Genomic DNA, 26881 nt, shown 5'->3' with positions numbered 1-26881 from the left:
TTGGACTAAATGACCTCCTGAGGTCTCTTCCAACCCTAATATTCTATGATTCTATGATAAGTCAGTCCTGGAGGAGAGGACTATAATTAGCCCAAACCCCTTATATATGCAGAACAGAGTAACTTTCCCTTAATCTCTCTGACGTCTAACAGACATTTTCCCCTTCCTGATCTTTTTTATATTGTATATTTTGTGGAACACACACATTCCAACACAGGCACTGACAGTGATTAAAAGTAATTGACCAGCGGTTAGTAAAATTTACATTTTAAAGCCCATATTTTTAAAATCAGTCTTTTTGTTGTGTTGTGCACAAAGTAAAACAATAAAAACCTCCCAATAATCTTTCATCTTGCTCACTCTGCACATGCAGAACGTCAGCACTCTACCAGATAAAAGTTTATGTATAGGAGGCAAGATAATATGCTTCAGAGACGATAAACAGATTTCTCAATTAGTTTATCTTATTTCTCTCTTGTACATTGGTCATTTTTTCTTGCTACCTCTTCTTTATAACAAAAAAGTTCTTTAGCTTTCACAGCATCAAGGAAGAGAATGACAGGTACACTGCCGTTCTGATTCATTTCATCTCCTTTCAAGTCCTCCTGGGGGAAGTTTACTTTTAGTACCTGATTCATTCCTTTTATCAGTTAGACTCTCTCGTCATTTTAATAACACTTGCATTCAACAGACTGAAGTTTGCCTCCATCAAGACTCTAGCTTATCTTTATTTTAAAAGAATGTGTCAGAGGAAATTATGTTTTTTTGTCTGAAGTATTTCTGCATCTGCAATGAAAACAGGGTTTAGCCATTTTATTATCTTTACTTATACACTGGCAGATAGCACACCAAACCAAACTCTCATCAGGCCTGACACACACATTGCCTCTAACTCACTGTTGTCATAATCTGTAATGTGCCATATGCAAACTGGTAACACACTGGTCATTAATATTGTGTGGTGTATGTACGGGCAGTGTATAAAGAAATATAGAGGTGTGTTGCCAACATGTTCCTAAAATGTGTTTGGCAAATAGTGCCTAAGCCCAGCCAGTCTTCGAAAAAGAAATGCTGTTTCGCCAGTTTGACTGTGTTTCCAGTGTAAATTACACAAGGTGAGACCAAAGACAATGAAAAGGGCATTTACATGTAAGGCAAACAAAGCCATCAGGCAAGCAAATGGGGGAACATGACCACTTAAGAATCTTGATGGGGAACAGAGGTTGCATCCCCATGAAGCCTTCCTGCCTCTTGAAACAGGGTCAGTAAACTTTTGGAAGACATAAGCAGAAGCAAAAAGCCATTTTGTCACCCATCATGTGGCTCCTCTTGACCCAGGAGGAAAGAGTAGCTCGAAACTGACAGTAGGTGAGAAACTTGCTTAGACAAAGATTGTAACTTGCTGAAATTAAGTTTTAGTCACTAGAAAGTGTGTTTTGTTTTGTTTTATTTATATCCATAACTCTCTTCCAGTCTTACTTATTATCACTTAAACATCTGCTCTTTGTTAATAAATTTAGTCTTCTTTTATCACAAAACCATCTCAGTGCTGTGTATTAAACCAAAGGGTAAAATCCTCAGCCAGGCAACCAGACTGGTGTGTGCTCTCTCTCCTTGGAGGCAGCGAACTTTACTTCTGTAAGGGTCCAGTGAGAGGGACTGGACACTGCAGGAGAGATGGTTTTAGGGAGACTTGGGATTGGACAAGCTGTTGGTGTCACCTGCAAGAAGTAACCAGGCTAGTGGCAGCCAGGGAGAAGCCACTGTACTGTGAGCAGGCTACATTGAGCCAGAGCTGCACAGCACAGAAGCAGCCAGGGGTTACAGTGCAGGTGGTGACACAACTGGTCTGGGTGAATCCCCAAGTGTCAGAAGTTCTTTGAAATTTACTGTCAATGTAGATTCCACTTCTGCTGTGCATACACCCCATGCCAGTCAGCTCAGATTCTTTTGGCCAGCAAGGTCCACTGGGGTTGCACTTATACCCCAGATTTTCTAGTGTCCCCCAACTGAGAGAATAAAATGCAGAGCAGGTCCAACTTTTTCTCAGTTCCATCAGCAACACAGAATCCAGATGGTATAAGAGGGAAGGTATAGGAAGGATGGTATAGGAGGGAATCCAGATGTAGTAGCAGGGAAGGAGGGTGGATTGCGGAATCAAGGTGGACAACACATGTAGGAATAAAGTGAGAAAGGCCAAAAGCCATGTAGAGTTGGACCTTGCAAAGGGAATTAAAACCAATAGTAAAAGGTTCTATAGCCACATAAGTAAGAAGAAAACAAAAAAAAGTGGGACCGCTAAACACTGAGGATGGAGTGGAGGTTAAGGATAATCTAGTCATGGCCCAATATCTAAACAAATACTTTGCCTCAGTCTTTAATGAGGCTAATGAGGAGCTTAGGAATAATGGTAGGACAACAAATGGGAATGAGGATATGGAGGTAAATATTACCACATCCGAGGTAGAAGCCAAACTTGAACATCTTATTGGGACTAAATCGGGGGGCTGGATAATCTTCACCCAAGAATATTAAAGGAACTGGCACATGAAATTGCAAGCCCATTAGTAAAAAATTTTAATGAATCTGTAAACTCAGGGGTTGTATCATATGACTGGAGAATTGCTAACATAGTTCCTATTTTTAAGAAAGGGAAAAAAAGTGATCCGGGTAACTACAGGCCTGTTAGTTTGACATCTATAGTATGCAAGCTCTTGGAAAAATTTTTGAAGGAGAAAGTAATTGAGGACATTGAGGTCACTGGTAATTGGGAAAAAATACAACATGGTTTTACAAAAGGTAGATCATGTCAAACCAACCTGATCTCCTTCTTTGAGAAAGTAACAGATTTTGTAGACAAAGGAAACACAGTGGATCTAATTTACCTCGATTTCAGTAAGGCATTTGATATGGTTCCACATGGGGAATTATTAGCTAACTTGGAAAAGATGGGGATCAATATGAAAATTGAAAGGTGGATAAAGAACTGGTTAAAGGGGAGACTACAACGGGTCACACTGAAAGGTGAACTGTCAGGCTGGAGGGAGGTTACTAGTGGAGTTCCTCAGGGATCGGTTTTGGGACCAATCTTATTTAATCTTTTTATTACTGACCTTGGCACAAAATGTGGGAGTGTGCTAATAAAGTTTGCGGATGACACGAAGCTGGGAGGTATTGCCAATACAGAGAAGGACCGGGGTTTTTCGCCTTCCTCTGCAGCATGGGCTCACTTCCTGGAGGATTCTCTGCACCTCAAGGTCTTTAAACCACGATTTGAGGACTTCAGTTGCTCGGACATAGGTTAGAGGTTTGTTACAGGAGTGGGTGGGTGAGATTCTGCGGCCTGCGTTGTGCAGGAGGTCAGACTAGACGATCATAATGGTACAAACTATACGATCATAATGGTACCTTCTGACCTTAAAGTCTATGATTCTAACACATCTCAAAGAACCACCGTTATTGTAGGGTAGGTAACCATTCTCTCTTCTTCGAGTGATTGTCCACCTGGATTCCTCCTCTGGTTTCTAGCAAAGAGAGAACTCCTTGCACCCACTTCCTGATTACAAGGTCAATTTAAAATAATGATTTGAAGACCGCTCTGTCAGGTCTTGAGGCTTGAATTAAGAAACAGTGCTGGGTGAATGTGTGGACTGATCCCCACATAGCTGCCCTGCAAATTTCTGGAATTGGGAGATGCCACAAAAGTGGCCTGAGCCCTGGTGTAATAGGCTTTAACCTTCATGGATGGATCTAATCTAAACTAATCATAGCATTCCCTAATACAACAGTCTTTGGATTGATATTGCCTCACCTTTCACCCTTTTTACAACTATCAACAGCAAGCAGGGTCTTTCTTCCCGGACCAGAAGATCACCGTATGGGAAGTCGAAATGCCCATTGTGATCTTGGGAGACCCCGCCTACCCCTTAATGCTGTGGTTTATGAAGCCATACATGGGGCAACCTGACAGTCGCGAGGAGAGGTTCAACAACAGGCTGAGCAAGTGCAGAATGACTGTTGAGTGTGCACTCAGCCACTTAAAAGCCCGCTGGCGATGCCTGTATGGGAAGCTGGACATGGCAGATGACAATATTCCTATGCTTATAGCCGCATGCTGCATGCTCCATAATATTTGTGAAGGGAAGGGTGAAAGCTATACTCAGGGCTGGACCACAGAGGCTCAGTGCCTGGAGGCTGAGTTTGAACAGACAGAGACCAGGGCTATTAGAGGGGCACAGCGCGGGGCCATAAAGATCAGGGATGCCTTGAGGCAGCAATTTGAAGCTGAAAGCCACTAATATTTGCTGCTATGCTTGGGATTGCAGTGTTTGTAATCCCAGGAGGTGACTGGTGCACATGATGCTATAAGGGGGTTTAACATAATTGAATATTGCTTTGCTGTGCTCTTTTTGCTTTCACTTAATAGAATAAAGATTGCTTTCAAACCAACAACACAATTCTTTTATTAAAAGAAACAAATGGAGGAGAGAGTCAAATGACAAAAATACAGCAGTAGGAAGGGGGTTGGGGGAAGGGAAGGTCACCAGAGGAGGAGGGGTCCTGGGACAGCTACAGATTTGTGTATGTCCAGGGATCATACCCAACCTTCTCCTTTGGAGTACAATGCAGCGAGTGCTGTTCTTCAGCAGGGCCAAACTGCAGAGGGATGGGTGTTGAGTGCAGTGGGTAGTGCGAGTCCATACTGCTGGACTGTGAGGAGGGAGGAGTGGAATGCTGCGGGTAGAGTGGAGCCAGGAGGTTGATAACAGTGTGTTAGTGGTGTGGGGGGGGGTGCATGGGAAAGTTTTGTGACAGCAGCTGCAGGGAAGGGCGGGTGCGGCGGTGCTTGGTTGGCAGAGCTAGTATCGCCTGGAACATGTCTACTTGGCGCTCCATAATGTTTAAGAGCTGCTCTGTGACTTCTTTCTGGTGTGCCACGTTCTCCTTTCAGTCCCTCTTCTTGTTATCCAGCCACTCATGCGATTCCTGTTTCTCAGCGGCGGAGTGCATCATAACCTCACGGAGAAAGTCCTCCTTAATTCTTCGTGGTCACTTTCTAATTCTGCGCAGCCGTTCTGTCGCCGATAAGGGAGACTGGCCTCCCAAGGCCATCTCTGTGAAGTTTAAATGCAACATTTTACAGAAGCAGTATTGTTTGTAACACTACTTTAAACAGTTAGTAACAGTGCTTTAAAACACAGTCAGTACTCAAACACCTGTCACTAACTGGCTGACCCCAGGCAAGCACACATGAGCCACAAGACCCCCAAAATGGTGAGTAGCCGCAGGGGCTGGGTAAATCACTCTTCCTGAACTCTGCTGTATGCTGGGCATGTGGCTCTTGGGGACAGCCAGCACTGTCGGGAGCGGGGGCCTGATAATCATTCCTGTCCCCACACTTTCCACAGGATGTGATCATTATGGAAGATCTCTCTGAGGGTGAGCAGGAAATCAAGAGAGGGTCTTCTCCAAGCCTGTGGCTTCCGTCCTGGCCCCTATGCGGCTCGCCTCTTTGCAGCAATGGTCCTCTCCCCCTCCCACCCATGACAGCACAGTGGCGCAGGAAAGTTACCCTTAATGGGGCAATAAACAAAGCAGCTCTGCTGCGGAACCTGCAGCAGTGGATTGCCCAGTATCTCCATGAGAGTTTCCTGGAGATCTCTGAGGGAGATTCCCATGAAGTGAGGGAGTCTCTCAACAGCCTGTTCCGCCACTCAGAATAAGCATGCGGAGGGAGACAAGCTTGCTTTCTGCAACCCTCCTTCCCTCAACAAATCGCTTCAGCAATTCCCCAAATCAGATCCACTTACCAGGGGTCTCCTCTCCTGTTTGTGCTTCGCCAAGATCCGACTGCTGTGACTGGCTAGGCTCCTCCAGGTAGGAAAGAGCTCCTGTCTGCATGCATCTCTGGTCTCCGAGCTATCCTCTGCCTCTGGGTCCCCCTCCCCCTCTTCGTCCAAGATTTCCTCCTCCTGGCTTGGTTCACTCTCGACTGGCACATGAGCCAACGAAGTATCAACAGGGGCCTTTGCAGTGGAGGTGGGGCCGCCACTGAGTATTGCGTCCAGCTCTTTGTAGAACTGGCAGCTCGTGGGAAAAGCACCGCAGCAGCGGTTTGCCTCCCACGCCTTGTGGTAGGCGTTCCGCAGCTCCTTCACTTTGACCCTGCACTGCAGTGTGTCCTGGTCATGGCCCCTTTCTGTCATGCATCGAGAAATCTGCCCATAGGTATCCTAATTCCTACGGCTGGAGCACAGCTGGGACTGCACAGCTTCCTCTCCCCAAATGCCGATGAGATCCAGCAGCTCAGCATTGCTCCAAGTGGGGAATCGCCTGGTGCATGGAGCAAGCACGGTCACCTGGAAAGATGCGCTGAGACCACTGCTCACATCACCAAGCAAACAGGAAGGGGACTTTCAAATTTCCCAAGGAATGTCCGGGGTGGGGCTCACGGTTGGTCACCTGAGGGCAGGGCAGTAGAGTTCAAACCGATGGCCAGAGAGGTGAGAACAGGCATTGTGGGACACCTCCCGGAGGCCAATCACAGCGCTGTAATCACCATGGTGTCTACACTGGCACAGCGGCGCTGTACCCCCAGCGCAGAAAGCTCTAGGCCGCTTGTCGGAGTGGTTTTTTTACAGTGTGACAACTAAGCAGTTTCTGCGCACTAAGTGGCTTGGCAGTGTGCACACCTCAGGAGTTACAGTGCAGAAAGCTGCTTTACTGCACAGAAACTTGCCAGTGTAGACGGGGCCTGAGTTTCCTTAGACCCTTGATAGTAACATGATTGGTGGACTAGCATACATTACCCCGGGAGTCTATGATATGAGAAAAGCATCCAACAGGGATTCTTGGCTCAAACTCCTCCTCTTGAGCAGAATGCTTGGCATTTCCTTTTCCAATTTGAAGCAAACAGCAGAAGAGGCTCTGCAGGATCAAGTACCTGACAATTTATTCATGGTTGTCAGTGAATTGACTGCTAAGCTGCGCCACTAGACCTTTCTGTAAGAGGTGCAGAGCTACTAGCATGATTTGACAACGAATGTATCAGGTCCAGAGATGAACAGTTTTTTTGGAAAGAGGAGAAGATCGTGCTCCTCCCTGTCTGTTATTACCCGGATTATCAGTCTGCACAGCAGGAGTAGAAATGCTTTGCACACTAGAGGAATTGTTGTGACTTCTAGTATATCTATGTGAAAACGAATCTCTTCAGGAATCCAGAGGCCTTGGGTTTGAATGTACTCTAGGTAAGCTCCCCATCTGAGTGCAGAGGCATCCTCCACCAGCCTACTGGTAGATGATGGTAGAGAAAATGGTACTTCTTTGTATACCCAAAGAGGGTACTTCCACTAACTGGAGATGAGAGTACTTTTTGGGGACTTGCACCCTCATGTCCATGTGATCACCACGGTAGATGCACTGATTTCAACCACCTGTTGCAAGGAACTTGGTGATGTCTGGCATAGAATTATAGAATATCACGGTTGGAAGGGACCTCAGGAGGTCATCTGGTCCAACCCCCTGCTCAAAGCAGGACCAATTCCCAGTTAAATCATCCCAGCCAGGGCTTTCTCAAGCCTGACCTTAAAAACCTCTAAGGAAGGAGATTCCACCACCTCCCTAGGTAACCCATTCCAGTGCTTCACCACCCTCCTAGTGAAAATTTTTTTCCTAATATCCAACCTAAACCTCCCCCACTGCAACTTGAGACCATTACTCCTTGTTCTGTCATCTGCTACCACTGAGAACAGTCTAGATCCGTCCTCTTTGGAATCCCCTTTCAGGTAGTTGAAAGCAGCTATCAAATTCCCCCTCATTCTTCTCTTCTGCAAACAATCCCCGTTCACTCAGCCACTCCTCATAAGTCATGTGCGCCGGCCCCCTAATAATTTTTTTTGCCCTGCGCTGGACTCTTTCCAATTTTTCCCACATTCTTCTTGTAGTGTGGGGCCCAAAACTGAACACAGTACTCCAGACGAGGCCTCACCAATGCCGAATAGAGGGGAATGATCACGTCCTTCAATCTGCTGGGAATGCTCCTACTTATACTGTTAGCCTTCTTGGCAACAAGGGCACACTGCTGACTCATATCCAGCTTCTCGTCCACTGTAACCCTTAGGTCCTTTTCTGCAGAACTGCTACCTAGTCATTTGGCCCCTAGTCTGTAGTGGTGCATGGGATTCTTCTGTCCTAAGTGTAGGACTCTGCACTTGTCCTTGTTGAACCTCATCAGATTTCTTTTGGCCCAATCCTCTAATTTGTTGAGGGCCCTCTGTATCCTATCCCTATCCTCCAGAGTATCTACCACTCCTCCCAGTTTAGCGTCATCTGCAACCTTGCTGAGGGTGCAATCCACATCATCCTCCAGAACATTAATGAAGATATTGAACAAAACCGGCTCCAGGACCGACCCTTGCGGCACTCCGCTTGATACCGGCTGCCAACTAGACATGGAGCCATTGATTGCTACTCACTGAGCCTGATGATCTAGCCAGCTTTCTATCCACCTTACAGTGCATTCCTTCAGCCCATACTTCTTTAACTTGCTGGCAAGAATACTGTGGGAGACTGTGTCAAAAGCTTTGCTGAAGTCAAGAAATAACACGTCCACTGCTTTCCCCTCATCCACAGAGCCAGTTATCTTGTCATAGAAGGCAATTAGGTTAGTCAGGCATGACTTGCCCTTGATGAATCCATGCTGACTGTTCCTGATCACTTTCCTCTCCTCTAAGTGCTTCGGAATTGATTCCTTGAGGACATGCTCCATGATTTTTCCAGGGACTGAGGTGAGGCTGACTGGCCTGTAGTTCCCCGGATCCTCCTCCTTCCCTTTTTTAAAGATGGGCACTACATTAGCCATCTTCCAGTCGTCCGGGACCTCCCCCGATCACCATGAGTTTTCAAAGATAAATGGCCAATGGCTCTGCAATCACATCCGCCAACTCCTTTAGCACCCTCGCATGCAGTGAATGTGGCCCCAAGGACTTGTGCTCATCCAGCTTTTCTAAATAGTCCCTGTCATAAATATAAAGGGAAGGGTAAACCCCTTTGAAATCCCTCCTGGCCAGGGGAAAGCTCCTCTCACCTGTAAAGGGTTAAGAAGCTAAAGGTAACCTCGCTGCCCCACTGACAGACCTAACCAAAAAGAAACAGCCAAATGCTGTTCAGTGGACCGGAAAGTGTCAGAAGGCCTTTAACAAGCTTCAAGCGACACTCATGTCTGACCCTGTACTAAGGGCCCCAGACTTTGACAAACCGTTCCTAGTAACCACAGATGCATCCGAGCGTGGTGTGGGAGCAGTTTTAATGCAGAAAGGACCTGATCAAGAATTCCACCCTGTAGTGTTTCTCAGCAAAAAACTGTCTGAGAGGGAAAGCAACTGGTCAGTCACTGAAAAAGAATGTTATGCCATTGTCTACGCTCTGGAAAAGCTACGCCCATATGTTTGGGGATGGCGTTTCCACCTGCAAACCGACCATGCTGCACTAAAGTGGCTTCACACCGTCAAAGAAACTAACAAAAAACTTCTTCGGTGGAGTTTAGCTCCCCAAGATTTTGATTTCGACATCCAACACATCTCAGGAGCTTCTAACAAAGTGGCTGATGCACTCTCCCGTGAAAGTTTCCCAGAATCAACTGGTTAAAATCGTCCTTGAGATGTGGAAAATATTGTTAGTCTTTATGTACTTGGTAGTATATTTAGAGATGCATGTGTCTTATTAACTCTGTTTTCCTAGAGCTCCAGGAAGAAATCCCAGCCAGTGTTTCACCCTAGCTGAGATTTGGGGGGCGTGTCATAAATATAAAGGGAAGGGTAAACCCCTTTGAAATCCCTCCTGGCCAGGGGAAAGCTCCTCTCACCTGTAAAGGGTTAAGAAGCTAAAGGTAACCTCGCTGGCACCTGACCAAAATGACCAATGAGGAGACAAGATACTTTCAAAAGCTGGGAGGAGGGAGAGAAACAAAGGGTCTGTGTCTGTCTGTAGTCGTCTTGGCCAGGGATAGACCAGGAATGGAGTCTTAGAACTTTTAGTAAGTAATCTAGCTAGGTATGTGTTAGATTATGATTTCTTTAAATGGCTGAGAAAAGAATTGTGCTGAATAGAATAACTATTTCTGTCTGTGTATCTTTTTTGTAACTTAAGGTTTTGCCTAGAGGGGTTCTCTATGTTTTTGAATCTAATTACCCTGTAAGATATCTACCATCCTGATTTTACAGGGGGGATTTCTTTATTTCTATTTACTTCTATTTTTTATTAAAAGTCTTCTTGTAAAACACTGAATGCTTTTTCATTATTTTCAGATCCAAGGGTTTGGGTCTGTGGTCACCTATGCAAATTGGTGAGGCTTTTTATCCAACATTTCCCAGGAAAGGGGGAGTGCAAGTGTTGGGAGGATTGTTCATTGTTCTTAAGATCCAAGGGTCTGGGTCTGTAGTCACCTAGGCAAATTGGTGAGGCTTTTTACCAAACCTTGTCCAGGAAGTGGGGTGCAAGGTTTTGGGAAGTATTTTGGGGGGAAGGACGCGTCCAAACAGCTCTTCCCCAGTAACCAGTATTAGTTTGGTGGTGGTAGCGACCAGTCCAAGGATAACGGGGGTAATATTTTGTACCTTGGGGAAGTTTTGACCTAAGCTGGTAAAGATAAGCTTAGGAGGTTTTTCATGCAGGTCCCCACATCTGTACCCTAGAGTTCAGAGTGGGGGAGGAACCTTGACAGTCCCAAACCACTTCTTTCTCCACAGAGGGCTGGTCACGTCCTCCCCATACTGTGCTGCCCAGAGCAATAATCCGGGAGCTGACCTTGTTTGTGAAGACAGAAGCAAAAAAAAAAAAAACCACTGAGTACTTCAGCTTTTTCCACATCCTCTGTCACTAGATTGCCTCCCCCATTCAATAAGGAGCCCACACTTTCCCTGACCACCTTCTGGTTGCTAACAAACCTGTAGAAACCCTTCTTGTTACTCTTAACATCCCTGGCTAGTTGCAACTCCAATTGCGATTTGGCCTTCCTGATTTCACTCCTACATGTCTGAGCAATATTATACTCCTCCCTGGTCATTTGTCTAATCTTCCACTTCTTGTAAGCTTCTTTTTTGTGTTTAAGATCAGCAAGGATTCACTGCCATATTTACTATTCTTTCTACACATCATGATGGTTTGTTCATGCAACCTCAATAAGGATTCTTTAAAATACAACCAGCAATCCTGGACTCCTTTCCCCTGCATGCTGTGTGACATAGGCGCAGGAGGCTACATGACCCAGAAGTCAGAGAGGGACAAGATGGGTGAGAATCTTTTTTATTGGACCAACTTCTGCTGGCAGAAGCTACAAGTGTTCAAGCAACACAGAGCTCTTCTTCAGGTCAGGTCTTTGCTTCCTTCCCCAAACCTGAAGAAGAGCTCTGTATAGTTCAACAGCTCGCACCTGCCACCAAAAGAAGTTGGTCCAATAAAATATATTACCTCACCTACCTTGTACGCTCATATCCTGGGACCAACACAGCTATGACAACATTGCAAACCAGAAGCATAAGGCTATCATTTACAGATATTCGTGGGTGAGCCTGGAGCTAGCAGATGAGATCTACACCACCATGGTCATGAATCTCTCCTGTGCTGGATAAACAACGAGGAGTCCTTGGGCACCTTAGAGACTAACAAATTTATTTGGGCATAAGCTTTCGTGGGGTAGAACCCACTTCATCAGATGCATGGAGCGGAAAATACAGTAGCAGATATATATACACAGCACATAAAAAGATGGGAGTTGCCTAATCCAGTGGGAGGTAAGTCTAATGAGACAATTCAATTAACAGAAGAATACTAATGGAGGAAAAAACCCTTGCTGATGCCCTGCCCTTATTAACTCTATGTCTGAGTCAGAAACAGTGATGACAGTCTTTGAAGATCCTGAGTCCGAGTGTGGTGAAAAGTACAATTAGGTGAATGGAGTCTTTCACCGGTTATGGTGACCTTCGGTGAATGAGATAATCACAGAGGTACAGACATACCTGAATGCTGAGTCTCTTCAGATGAGCCACAATGACTAAAAAGCACTGGGTGAATACCCTTGCTGCTGATAAAACACCAAAAAGCAGGACTCTGTACTGGTAGGGAGATTCTCCAACTTGGGACCTTAGATATTTTCTGTGTGCCAGGTGATGTGATACCTGAAAATATGCATCAACAGCTTCATAATTCCATTGCTAGCTCCCAGAGGTCAGAGTTGCCATTCTGAACTTGAAATAATCATGGGTGAATGTGTTGCAAGCACCTTTTTCCCTTTGGGATCAGAAAACAATACGAGTAAAAGCCCTTCCCTCTGAAATCCAGAGCCACTTCTTTTACTACTCTGAAATTTAGACTGGAGGACAATTCTTGATTTAACAGTATCTCATGAGAGAGATCCCTGAAGAGGAATGGGGAAGTGGGGTGAGTTGATAGGAAGGGACTGGAATTGAACTGAACACTCCACGTTGATGATCTCTAAGACCCACTGGGTGAGGCAGATTCCCAACCACACCAAAATGCCAAAAGGGGTGAGGGAGGGATGGAAAAACCATCCAAAGACTCTACATGGCTCTTGATGATGGCATCAAGCTTGCTGCTGTGAGGTGGATACGGAATGTGCAGTAGAGGACAAAGAGGCAGAGGGTCTTCTGTTTGGGAACTTCTGCTTCTTCCTCAGCAATTCTGATGACTTTTGTGGGTTACAATAATATGTGGAGAGTTCTTTGTCTAAAGCAAAATTACCTTCTCCACGGGTCTGGTGTGCAGACTCCCAAGAAACAGAGAAAGGCTCAAATCTTTCAGAGTGCAGGGCTTCATTAACTGTTGCATTGACTATGTCACAACCTCCAAATGGGAGGCCCTCAATTGTTGTCTGCACCTCCTTGGGTGTTCCTGAAGATTGTACCCACGAAGCCCTGCAAACGATGACTGAGGTGGCCGTTGATCATTCTGTGGCCGATGCATACAATGTCGCCTGCAGGGATGGATGAGCCACTAACAGTCCCTCAGATACAACAGACTTCAGTCCCTGCTTATGTTCATGTGGGAGTTTCTCAATAAGCTGCAATGCTGGGTGTCAGTTAAGGTAATCATACTTCGACAGAAGTGCCCAGTACTTTGCAAGGCACATCTGCAAACTTCATGATGAATAATTCTTCCTGACAGATAGATCTAACTTTTTCAGATCTTTTGTCTGAGTTATTTTTGTGGTCCCTGCCGCCTGGACCTTTCATGCACCACCATCACTACCAGAGATCCAGGAAACAGGTGAAACATTCAAACCCACTTGAAGGGACTCAATAGTGTCTGTCTTTTTACAGGTAGGTGCCACAGACACCGAGGTCTGCAATAAATGTTTGCTGGTTCCAATAGCCCCTTGTTAATTGACATAGCAACACTTTCATACATGGAGGAATGCAGGATGTGCAGAAGGCATATGCCATTTTTCCTACACTATCGCCAAAGATTTCTGAAGTATCTGCCATGTGACACAGAAACGCTCTTCCATCTGCGGGTGTTATTCCGCAGTTTCCCTTTCTTCCTGGGGCATTGCATGAGTCCACACCAGCTACCCTTCTTGAGCTACTGTCCGAAGCTTCATAGGAGAAGGAAACTAATTCTGGAGGGTGTGACACACTGTACCTCAAAGAAGCGTGCTGTAACCCCCATAGTCATCATTCATATATGGTTGAGGTATTTTGTACAAAGCATGCCATGTAAGATACTATATGAAAGGTCATGATCTGCTGCAACTCACTGTTTTGTCAAAATATGTATATTGGTAGCATGCATGAAGTTATGAGATTTTGCTATATGTTTGTTATTGAAATATGTTGCGAGTCTGGGAGTCGCTCACTGCTAGTTCTCCAGTGGCAACAAAGGAGGTGACTCACACCCAAAGCGACCATCCTGAGCTACTGACCAGTAGGGGAATTGTAAACAAGAAATTTACAAATTCTTAAGAGATGGGGCTTGCTCAACTCTGTGACTCAGCAAGGCCCACCAGGACATATTTGGGGCAGTATTTTTACAGGCACATGGACTGAGGGTATAAGATAATGGACAGTGGCATCATGAGACCACCTCTCTCCCCTCCCCCACCTACACTGAAGGCAACAAGAATGCTGGGAAGACAAAGACTTGAACTGAGGAGACTGGTCCCAGGCTGAGAAGGAAATTCAGCCTGTATCTTAAGAACTGTAACTTACCTTCAACATTCTGTGGGGTGAGAAAAGCTTTTGATTCAACTCTTGCTTAGTCTAAAAGTTTAAGATTTAGAATGCACGTTTACTTTTTATTTTCTTACGGTATTTATTTTCTCACCTTTATGCCTACCACTTTAATTAATAAACTTATTTTAATGTTTTATCCTTCCCAGTGAGTTTGTCTAAGGAGCTTGGGAAATCTGCTCAGGTTACAAAGGCTGGCGCATGTCCACTTTCCTTTGACAAAGCGGCAAACTAATTAATATGATTGCACTGTTCAAAAGAAGTCTTGAGTAGTGTAAGACAGTATATTTCTGGGGTCCAAGGCTGGGGGCTTGAGAGATTTGCTAGGGTTTCCTGCCTATAGTTCATGAGAGCCTTGTAGAGTATTTGTACAATTTAGCTGGGTGTGCCTCAGCATGCAGGTGGCTGAGTGATCACAGCACCTCGAGGGGTTTGCTGCTTGTCACTGGCAAAGCATTATGAAAGACAGCCCAGGCTGGAGAGTTAAGGGGACATAGTGGTCCCATACTTCCAGGTTGTACCCCAGGGATCCCGTCACAGAGGGACAGTTGATGTAAGTTTCCTTGCTGGTTACATCCCCTGAGAGGCCCACTAGGGATAGGGGCTGTGAGCGACCAGGGTGGATTCCTAGGAGAGTGCTCTCCTGGAGATCACATAGGTCTATGCCTACACTAATGGTGTCTAGATTCCCTGTCAGACCTGAAGGGGTCATATGAATGTGAATGAGATGAGCGGATGGGGGATGTCTCCCCATTTGCTTGGGAGGAAGAAGAAAATGAATATTTCTCTAATGGTGGGGTTACCTTAACTGGAGATGTAGGGTAAGCTTGAGTATTGACCACCACTAGAGCTGAAAAGCTGATTGGCTCCATGACTATACTGGTAATCAGTACTGTACAGGGGACACTCACAGGCAAGGATAGTAATGATGACTTGGGCTGTGTGGTCAATGCAAGATTACGTGGATTGAAAATAACTTTGTTGTCGAGAAAGTCTGTGCCAGGGGCCTCTGTTCCGCAGGAGTTGGTACCAGTCTCGTGGACACTGGGATCACTGGCTCCACGTGCACTGATGTCAACAGAGAGAGGCTGGTACCTGGCAAAGTGTGGACTTCTGCCTGAGACAGAACCATATGTGCTCAATGACTGAGTTTTGCCAGAGTGTCACAGGGATCCAATTCAGGCTACAAACTACCTTTTGGATCTATGCCTCCTTTTACTAGGTGTTAGAGCTGTGCTCACTGTGGGAACGATGTTCTTCCCACCCCTCAGATCAGATCACTGGGTGCAGGAGGACTTTGATGCTCTGCTAGGTTCAGTGAACGAAATTTTATTGACCGGTGAGCACAGGAGCTTGGAGTTCATCCACATCTCACAAAAGCACTGATCAAGGAAGCCTGTGTTCTGGTATACAGGGCCCCTGCTTCTGAGGCAGCTCTTATTGAGTTAACCAGGAGAAAACACTAAAGACAGGCCTCTCTTGCCTTCAGCATCCTCCTAGAGGCGTAAGAAAAGAAAAAACTACACTACACCACTGTACAACTATACTAATATTACTATCAAACTCTCATATTGCATATACACACACGCACATACATACAGAGGACCAGTCTAGTTGCATAGCGTGCTAAGAAGCAGACACGCAGAAGTTCCATCTCGCAGACACAGTTGGCCATCACTCAGTGGACACTACTGGCAAAAAGAACCCAATCTTACATGCATGGGGCACATGCCTACCAGAAGTGGAATCCATGTAGACAATCACTTCAATTGTATTTAAGCCAATCTAACAGATCTAACAGGTGGCCCAGGTTAATAAAAAACCAAGTAGGTTAGTTCACTAAACTAATGAGAATGTGCCCTTCCAAGAACAAATCCATGAGCAACAGTTTTTTGCTCTACCTCTAGGATGGCAAGGAACGTGCAGGAAAATAGAGCAGAATCACAAGAGAGTTGCAAAATTATGCCCTCCAAATCTAAGTGCCAGGTGGCAATTTTAATGTGTGCTTAACAAATTACCAAATTAAACACAGAGGAAGTTGCAAATTAAGTAACATGTATTACAGATTTGCTGGGTTATACTGGGAGAGCACACTGTAATGATATACAAATTATACAACATTCCCAGTCAATACAACACAACATGCAGGGTTATAGTGATTTTTCCAAGTATTGGAATAGCACAGAACTAGAGATAAGTTACTCTGACTGATCCACAAAAACTCTTGTTGAGAACCTGTATTCAGTAAGTGTCTGTCAATACAATTTGCACTTTACTCTAAGTGTAATAGGGTCACGGTATTCATATGGCTTGACTACCATATACAATATTGGTATTCAAAATACCAGTGGGGGAAAAACAGCATTCAAATGATAAAATAATTAATCAAATAGATTTAATGGGGCCAGGAATTTTGGCCCTTTGCAGTTAACCAGGAAGAATGCTTTGCTTGACAAATACCAGGAGATTCATGGTTATGGTATGACCAGAAACTGTAGAAGTCTAATCTGAGCCCAAGACAGACAAGTTTTTTTAAATAAATTCTATGTGAGGGAAAGACACTGCCACAGTTCAGAAACACTGCAGTATAGTCGGTATCAAAGCTTTATCAAGAGGACTGGAAACAGCAAGGACACGTGGGACCAGATGGCTCCTTACCAATGACATGAACTGTAAACTATCAACCGAAAGACTGGCAATCGCTACCAGTAATTTAAAAGTGGACACTTAAAGCTCCAAGACCAAGGAAGCAAACTTTGAAGTGTTTAGTACAAAGAGAACACTTCTTCAACCAGATGAAGTATAGGTATCTGTGATGCATCACGTCCTAGACACAGTGGCATTGTGCTGTAGAGCACAGCATGCCAGTGTATAAAAGGATACTTCTTGGACAGCTGAGTTTGGTTGGCAAATACTGCTTAAATATAGCTCAGGCAGAGGGGAGAAAATATCTTCCATGGTTTATTATATCTATTTTGCACTGAGTACATACCGGACAGCAGTTAGAGGACGTGTCAGACCCAATATATACATCTAAAAACCAAAGCCAAAAGAGCCACAGGATAGAACTGAAGGCTAAATTTCTTCAGCTGTTCCATTTTACACCCACAGCATGCGCCCTGTACTCCTGAGGGCATTCTGAGTCAAAAAAAAAAAAAAATTCTGCACACAGTATTCTAAAGTTCTGCAAATTTTATTTGTCAAATAAATGCGGAGGGTCCCCTATGGTAGTGGGGAGCACAGGCCACTGGCTGCACAGAGGTGGGAGATCACTGCAGGTCCCCGCCCCGCCCCCAGGGACACAAACTCAGCAGTGAGGCTGCACCCAACCCTGACACAGCGCAAGGAGCGGGCCTGCCCCAGAAACACTCCAGGGCCCTGCCTCTCAGTGTCGACAGGCAGGCTCAGCAAAGCAGGATACAAGAGTGGAGGGGCTTAGTGTGGGGATCCAGGTGTGGGTTGGGAGGGTTCTGTGTGAGGCAATATGGGTGTGAGCAGCTCAGTGGGGGATCCAGGTGCGGGAGGGATCTGGATGCACAGGAGCTTGTTGGGGGGTTCTGGGTTCAAAGGTAATGGGATTCTGCAGGGGGGTCCAGGTGAAGGTGGTTGGGGCTCAGCAGGGGGGTGTCTGGGCATGGTGGGGAAATGGAGCTTGGCAGGGAGGTCTGAGTGTGGGGGGCTCTGTGGGGGCTCAGTGGGGTGGGGATCCAGGTGCAGCTGGTTGGGGCTCATTCTGATGGGGATCCAGGTGTGAGTGGCTTGTTCGGGTGGCCCAGGTGTAGGGGGAGTGGGGCTCATCATGGGAAGTTCTGAGTGTGTAGGGGAGGGGAGGCTCGGCAGGAGGATCTGGATATGAGGGGATGTGGATGCACAAGGGCTGGGCAGATGGGGGTGCATCTCCCCGTACGGGGATCCCTCCCCATGCAGCTGAGGAGCAATGGGTGCAGGAAGTGGGGGAAGAAGAGGAGAGAGACTTTTCAGAGCTTCCTGCAGCTGGAGGAGAAATCTGGGGGTGGGTCTGACCTGGCTCTGGATGTTGGGAAGAGGAAGTCCTGTCCTCCCCAGCCCAGTCAGGACTAGCAGTTGAGCCCGATGCAGCGTAGGAGCCACCAGGCAGATTCCTTCCCCAGTCCCGCCTCCTGCCCCACAATGATTTACCTCTCTGCTGGCTGCCCTGGGCACCCGAAACATACTGCTGGGGAGGTCACATGACTGCTCTTGTGGCTTCCCTTTTGGTTCCCCATCAGAAAGTCATTTTTCTGCAGGGAAGCAAAGAAATCTGTGGGGAATATAAATTCTGTGCATGCGCAGTGGATCAGAATTCCCCCAGGAGTAACTCTTCAAAGGCAAGAAGGCCAAAATGGTTGCATCCCTCCTTCAGCTCCATCACAGTTCAAAGCCCATGTCTGCTGAGCACTCTGAAAGCAGGGATGGATGGTGGGTCATGTGATCCGCACAGACTATAACATCTTGAAGAACCACAATTAGCGTAGGTTAAGTAACCATTCTCTCTTCTTCGAGTATGTCAGTGTGGATCCCCCTATAGGTGACTGGCAAGCAGCAGCATCCTTGGATGGCGGGATTTAGTTGGGGATTGGTCCTGCTTTGAGCAGGGGGTTGGACTAGATGACCTCCTGAGGTCCCTTCTGACCCTGAGATTCTATGACTGAGAATCATAGAAACGAAGACGACAATCATAGAAACGAGAATCAGGGAAATGAAGACGGTAGCACTGCTCATCCAAGCTTGGCATTTGCCCTGGCTGTCATGTCAAGTGCACATTTAATGACAGTCACAGGATTACTCCACACAGCTGCCGTGCAAATCTCCAAAATTGGCACATTTCTGAAGCCAACAATGCTGCCGGTGCTCTGGTGGAGTGTACATTCATGTTAGGCAGGAGAGGCGCACCAGGCAGCTGCTACCAGATGGATGTGCACTGTGTGATCCACTTTAAAAGTTTCAAGGAAGAGACTGCCTGGCCTTTCACAGATTCATACATTCCAAGGCCAGAAGGAATATATGACGACTCTGCCCTTTGTGCCCTCACGTGGGAGAGTAAGGAGGCACAGGACAGACACTTGCACAGCCTGGACACTGCTAGCTAAAAGAATCTACTCTCACAGGCATAAGGCACATGTGCCCCTTGCAATGGGAGCCACACTGACACGTACTTGAAGAGCTGAACATTCTTTCCACATCAGTGGGACAATCATAACTGCACAAGTCACTTTGTTGGGATGATTTCCCACCTAACTGGCTGCCACTTAGAATTAGAGAGATTAAAATGGCCCTGTGAAGTTATAAATTGGTTGTTACTTTTACTCTCTGATTGTTTCACAAAATGGCAAAGCAAGAAATATCCAGTAGCCTAGTGGGGCATTATTAATTATAGGTTAATTTTAATGTACTGATGTTTTTAAGCTGTGATACAATGCAAAGTTAATCATAAGAACACATAACAGCCCTACTAGGTCAGACCAATGGTCCATTTAGCCTAGACTCCTACCTTCTGACAGTGGCCAGTGCCAGATACTACAGAGGGAATGGACAGAGCTATGCAATTTAAGGTGATCCATCCTCCATCATCCAGTCCCAGGTTCGGGCAGTTGAAGGTTTAGGGACACCCGGAGCACAGGCTTGTGTACCTGGCCATCTTGGCTAATAGCCATTGATGGGCCTATCCTCCATGAACTTAGAATCATAGAATCATAGAATATCAGGGTTGGAAGGGACCCCAGAAGGTCATCTAGTCCAACCCCCTGCTCAAAGCAGGACCAATTCCCAGTTAAATCATCCCAGCCAGGGCTTTCTCAAGCCTGACCTTAAAAACCTCTAAGGAAGGACATTCTACCACCTCCCTAGGTAACGCATTCCAGTGTTTCACCACCCTCTTAGTGAAAAAGTTTTTCCTAATATCCAATCTAAACCTCCCCCACTGCAACTTGAGACCATTACTCCTTGTTCTGTCATCTGCTACCATTGAGAACAGTCTAGAGCCATCCTCTTTGGAACCCCCTTTCAGGTAGTTGAAAGCAGCTATCAAATCCCCCCTCATTCTTCTCTTCTGCAGGCTAAACAATCCCAGCTCCCTCAGCCTCTCCTCATAACTCATGTGTTCCAGTCCCCTAATCATTTTTGTTGCCCTTCGCTGGACTCTCTCCAATTTATCCACATCCTTCTTGAAGTGTGGGGCCCAAAACTGGACACAGTACTCCAGATGAGGCCTCACCAATGTCGAATAGAGGGGAACGATCACGTCCCTCGATCTGCTCGCTATGCCCCTACTTATACATCCCAAAATGCCATTGGCCTTCTTGGCAACAAGGGCACACTGCTGACTCATATCCAGCTTCTCGTCCACTGTCACCCCTAGGTCCTTTTCCGCAGAACTGCTGCCTAGCCATTCGGTCCCTAGTCTGTAGCTGTGCATTGGGTTCTTCCGTCCTAAGTGCAGGACCCTGCACTTATCCTTATTGAACCTCATCAGATTCCTTTTGGCCCAATCCTCCAATTGGTCTAGGTCCTTCTGTATCCTATCCCTCCCCTCCAGCGTATCTACCACTCCTCCCAGTTTAGTATCATCCGCAAATTTGCTGAGAGTGCAATCCACACCATCCTCCAGATCATTTATGAAGATATTGAATAAAACCGGCCCCAGGACCGACCCCTGGGGCACTCCACTTGATACCGGCTGCCAACTAGACATGGAGCCATTGATCACTACCCGTTGAGCCCGACAATCTAGCCAGCTTTCTACCCACCTTATAGTGCATTCATCCAGCCCATACTTCCTTAACTTGCTGACAAGAATACTATGGGAGACCGTGTCAAAAGCTTTGCTAAAGTCAAGGAACAATACATCCACTGCTTTCCCTTCATCCACAGAACCAGTAATCTCATCATAAAAGGCGATTAGATTAGTCAGGCATGACCTTCCCTTGGTGAATCCATGCTGGCTGTTCCTGATCACTTTCCTCTCATGCAAGTGCTTCAGGATTGATTCTTTGAGGACCTGCTCCATGATTTTTCCAGGGACTGAGGTGAGGCTGACTGGCCTGTAGTTCCCAGGATCTTCCTTCTTCCCTTTTTTAAAGATTGGCACTACATTAGCCTTTTTCCAGTCATCTGGGACTTCCCCGGTTCGCCATGAGTTTTCAAAGATACTTATCTCATTATTTTTGAACCCACTTATACTTTTGGCCTTTGCAACATCCCTTGGCAACGACTGACTGTGTGTGAAGAAGTACTTCCTTATGTTTGTTTTAAACCTGCTGTTGATTATTTCATTGGGGGATCTCTAGTTCTTGTGTTATATGAAGGGGTAAATAACAATTCACTTTGTCAATTCAATTCATGATTTTATAGACCTCCATCGTCTCCCCGCTTAGTTGTCTCTTTTCTAAACTGAATAGTCCCAGTCTTTTTAATCTCTCTTTGTCCGGAAGCTGTTCCCTGCCCCTAATCGTTTTTGTTTCCCGTCTCCAAAGTACTTGGTCCAAAGCAGACAACGGAAATTCAATGTCAGCTGTTTACCTAGCTCTCTTACCTTCCATTAAAACCCCAGCCACACTGGTAGCAATGGGTTGCATAGAAACAGACACATTTCTGTAAATGGTTTTAAATCTTATAAATGAGCATCACAGCACAGAGGTTTTCTAAACTTACCAGTACTTAGAACATTATTTTCTTTTAAAACTGGTTTTGTTTTATAGTCCAAGAAGAACAAACAGTAAGGGAAGTTTCCTCCCACCCACTAACAATCAACCCAATTAGTAATCTAAACTAATTCAACCAAGGCAATTCACAAGAAATTTCTCAGGACAAAAACTTGGGAACACCTAAATACTGAATGATTTGCTATTAGGCAACTCAGCAAGATAAGCAAACTACAGATTCATTTAAAAAAGAACAGGAGTACTTGTGGCACATTAGAGACTAACAAATTTATAAGAGCATAAGCTTTCGCGGCTACAGCCCACTTCATCGGACACATAGAATGGAACATATAGTAAGAAGATATCTATATATACATACAGAGAAGGTGGAAGTTGCCGTACAAACTGTAAAAGGTTAATTAATTAAGATGAGCTGTTATCAGCAGGAGAAAAAAACTTTTGTAGTGATAATCAAGATGGCCCATTTAGACAGTTGACAAGAAGGTGTGAGGATACTTAACGTAAGGGAATAGATTCAATATGTGTAATGACGCAGCCACTCCCAGCCTCTATTCAAACCCAAGTTAATGGTATCTAGTTTGCATATTAATTCAGCTCAGCAGTTTCTCGTTGGAGTCTGGCTATGTGGACTCTCTCCTCAGGCCCTACGCTACCAGCACTCCCAGCTACCTTCGAGACACCACTGACTTCCTGAGGAAACTACAATCCATCGGTCATCTTCCAGAAAACACCATCCTGGCCACTATAGATGTAGAAGCCCTCCACACCAACATTCCACACAAAGATGGACTATAAGCCGTCAGGAACAGTATCCCCGATAATGTTACAGCAAACCTGGTGGCTGAACTTGGTGACTTTATCCTCACCCATTACTATTTCACATTTGGGGACAATGTATACCTTCAAGTCAGCGGCACTGCTATGGGTACTGGCATGGCCCCACAGTATGCCAACATTTTTATGGCTGACTTAGAACAACGCTTCCTCAGCTCTCGTCCCCTAACGCCCCTACTCTACTTGCGCTACATTGATGACATCTTCATCATCTGGACCCATGGAAAAGAAGCCCTTGAGGAATTCCACCATGATTTCAACAATTTCCATCCCACCATCAACCTCAGCCTGGACCAGTCCACACAAGAGATCCACTTCCTGGACACTACTGTGCTAATAAGCGATGGTCACATAACCACCACCCTATACCGGAAACCTACTGACCGCTATTCCTACCTACATGCCTCCAGCTTACATCCAGGACACACCACACAATCCATCGTCTACAGCCAAGCTCTGCGATACAACCGCATTTGCTCCAACCCCTCAGACAGAAACAAACACCTACAAGATCTCTATTGAGCATTCTTAAAACTACAATACCCACCTGCTGAAGTGAAAAAACAGATTGACAGAGACAGAAGTCACCTACTACAGGACAGGCCCAACAAAGAAAATAACAGAATGCCACTAGCTGTCAACGTCAGCCCCCAACTAAAACCTCTCCAGAGCATCATCAAAGATTTACCTATCCTGAAGGATGACCCATCACTCTCACAGATCTTGGGAGACAAACCAGTACTCGCTTACAGACAGCCCCCCAACCTGAAGCAAATACTCTCCAGCAACCACACCACACAACAAAAACACTAACCCAGGAACCTATCCTTGCAACGAAGCCTGATGCCAACTGTGTCCACATATCTATTCAAGTGACACCATCATAGGGCCTAATCACACTAGCCACGCCATCAGGGGCTCGTTCACCTGCACATCTACCAATGTGATATATGCCATCATGTGCCAGCAATGCCCCTCTGCCACGTACACTGGCCAGACTGGACAGTCTCTACGCAAAACAATAAATGGACACAAATCTGACATCAGGAATCATAACATTCAAAAACCAGTAGGAGAACACTTCAACCGCTCTGGCCACTCAGTAAAAGATTTAAGGGTGGCAATTTTGCAACAGAAAAGCTTCAAAAACAGACTCCAACGAGAAACTGCTGAGCTTGAATTAATATGCAAACTAGATACCGTTAACTTGGCTTTGAATGGAGACTGGGAGGGGCTGGGTCATTACACATATTGAATCTATTTCCCTATGTTAAGTATCCTCACACCTTCTTGTCAACTGTCTAAATTGGCCATCTTGATTAACACTACAAAAGTTTTTTTTCTCCTGCTGGTAATAGCTCATCTTAATTAATTAGCCTCTTACAGTTTGTATGGCAACTTCCACCTTCTCTGTATGTGTGTGTGTATATATATCTTCTTACTACATGTTCCATTCTATGCATCCAATAAACTGAGCTGTAGCCACGAAAGCTTATGCTCTTATAAATTTGTTAGTCTCTAATGTGCCACAAGTACTCCTGTTCTTTTTGCGGATGAGGACGAACACGGCTGCTACTTTGAAACCTACAGATTCATTAGGTCATCCTGCATGCAGATTCCATTTGGTGTGATGTGATTCTGTGCAAGGTTACTGAATTCAGTATTGCTCCCTGTCCCTGAAAACCCTCTCTCTCAACAAATATTTGAAGCAGATTTCACTGTGCATGTATATCAGTACCTTTGGGACTCAGTGGTATCAATTACATTTGATTTCATTCCCCCATCCCATTTATCTTACCAATGCACACTCATTCTGTACTTATGAAATTGTTACTCCCTTGAAATTGTTACTCCTGGCTAAAGTGGAATAATCAGGGGCAAATCTTATCTCTGACAGGAATTCTCTGTTCTCAAATTTACTGGTGTAAATCCAGCAGTATTCCACTGAATTCAGTAGAATTACTTGGAAAATGTATCAGTGTAACTGAGATCTGAATCTGGCCCTTAGACATCTTTTCTGAGCACTGCAAATAAAGCAAATAGCCCAGGAAGTGTTTCTTACCCCCCTGCTGAAGGCTGCCAAGAATCGTCTCACCCAGCAAATGGATCAGTCTGGTCACAACCTGGCAGGGGGAAAGAAATGAACATTTCAGACTGAATGCATTAAAATAAAACATCCTAACAGATAATGGAAAAATTTAAGAGAAGGGCTTAAATAGAACATTGTTAAGAATTGCTAAGGGTTTTACAAAGCACAGCTTCTCCATGGGAAGCAATTACTTCCACTCTGTGATATAGGGACAGCTCATTTTTCTTGTATAAAGTTATCTGTCATTTTTATTTTACACTAACCTTTAAAACTTAAAAAAATAGGTCATTTACAATCTATTCTGCTTTTAAAAAAACTTTTCTGGAAAGACTCCATGTCACATTTTCACTCTCTCTCCAATGTGCATATACTGTGAATATTTAAGAAAGGAAGGGTCATGTGGTAGTTACTGAATACCATTTCATTTGTATACTGTACAACTATTCTGGTCCATACTCAGACCAGATTCCTCATATACAACAAGGAGTTATGGGTGAAGAGGTGGAACACACACATATTCAAAGTCCTGTATACGTCTTGGCAAGCTGAATTACCTTAATTAAACTGATCTGGAGCACAAAAAACAGGCATGGTTCATTCCAAGGAACAGATTTTGATCTCAACGGAGTTACTTGGGATTTATACTAATATTGTATTATATATATATACAATATATTATACTAATTATATCTGGCCCTTAATCTAATTTCAAAAGTGATAAATTAATCTTTACAAGAAGTAATCAGTAGTTCCTAACAAGAGCAATAATAGAAAGCTAACAGTTGTAACACTAAGGAGTGGCTGAAATGGAAAATACTTTGGTTGGTTTTGACACTTACCAATTTATCACTAAGTAAAATAAAGGCAGTAACTGCCTTAGTAAAATTCTAGTAAACTACAACTGCTAATACGTAGTAAAATACAAACACTTGGGTTTTTTATATAAAAGCCATTTCCTGGTAAATAAAAGTAGTTTTGACCCACATGAAGATGTTAAAGAGAAAACTGCCCCCCATTTTGACTTGATTCATCAACAGGATAAATGTATTACTGTTTGCCAGACAAGAAGGACCTAAGTGGCAAGCGGAGCGTGATTTTCTGTCTGCGTGTTGGTGTGTGACTGGCAGTTACACAGCCCCTCCGTCACTAGCATGACAACACTAATGACATCTGTGAATACACCTTCCCTCTCTCCTTCCTCCATGTTGTAAAAATCAATAACTTGAAACAATAAAACATAAATTTCTCCCAAGTGTAAGAACTTCAAGATTTAACCTTAAAGTGGAAAACCTTGTAAGACATCGCAGCTTGATAATTAGTATTGTTTTATACATCCTGTCTAAAGCAGTTTTGTCCCAGGCAGCCAATACCATTGATTAAGCCTGCATAGTTCATGGAATCCCATAATTTTAACAAATGTGAGCTTTAAAGAGCATTTGGAGAAAAATTCGGGGTGTCTCCAACACAATATCAATTACTAATGTCAGAACTGAAAGTAATGGCTGAACTTCAGACAGGGCCAATGTATTCAAACAATAAGTTTGCACAGAACCATATACCTTCTATCTCCAGTATTAGGGACAGTCAAGGCAAACAGTCCATATAGAATATAATGGAAATATAAGCATATATTACAGTCAGAAGTCAGAGATGGAAGAGACCCATTAAATCATCTTTTCCCACCTCTCTGCCAGTGTAGGTTTGTTCCCTAGTGTACATCTTCTAACATTTTATTCAATCTAGTTTTCAATGTCCCAAGTGATGGGATTCCCACCTCCCCCACTGGGAGAGTATTCCACAGCCACAGTGTGAAGTATGGGCCCCATACGGTCAATTGAATATTACAGAATATCAAAACAACATTCAGGTACAGGACAGATATTTAGAAGTGTGCATGCCAAGACAGGGTAGACGAGATTTCCAGGAAAATTCCAGCCAATCGAAAGATGTTTTTTGACCTTGTACTCAGCCACTCCCCCACTAAGCCCAGACAATCACACTGCTTGAAAGCTTCCTCAAGATGCTGTGTCAATCAT

At 44.9% G+C, this 26881-nt stretch overlaps 1 protein-coding gene across 13 annotated transcripts in view; it reads right to left on the bottom strand.

Annotated features, from left to right (window-relative positions):
- The window catches only part of PNPLA7 (patatin like domain 7, lysophospholipase), a 443243-nt gene that overhangs the window by 179271 nt on the left and 237091 nt on the right, over positions 1-26881 (bottom strand). For all 13 annotated transcript variants that reach the window (XR_012155226.2, XR_012155225.2, XM_073314045.2 and 10 more), the window contains one exon: positions 24819-24879. Coding sequence is in view for 11 of the 13 variants with exons in the window: in XM_073314045.2 (XP_073170146.1) it covers positions 24819-24879 (61 nt within the window). In the remaining 2 variants the exon portion in view is untranslated. The remainder of the gene's footprint in view (positions 1-24818; positions 24880-26881) is intronic.

The sequence above is a fragment of the Lepidochelys kempii genome, chromosome 16 (genome assembly GCF_965140285.1).
Source record: "Lepidochelys kempii isolate rLepKem1 chromosome 16, rLepKem1.hap1, whole genome shotgun sequence".
Lineage (NCBI taxonomy): Eukaryota > Metazoa > Chordata > Testudines > Cheloniidae > Lepidochelys > Lepidochelys kempii.
This window is presented reverse-complemented; position numbering and strand designations above follow the sequence as displayed.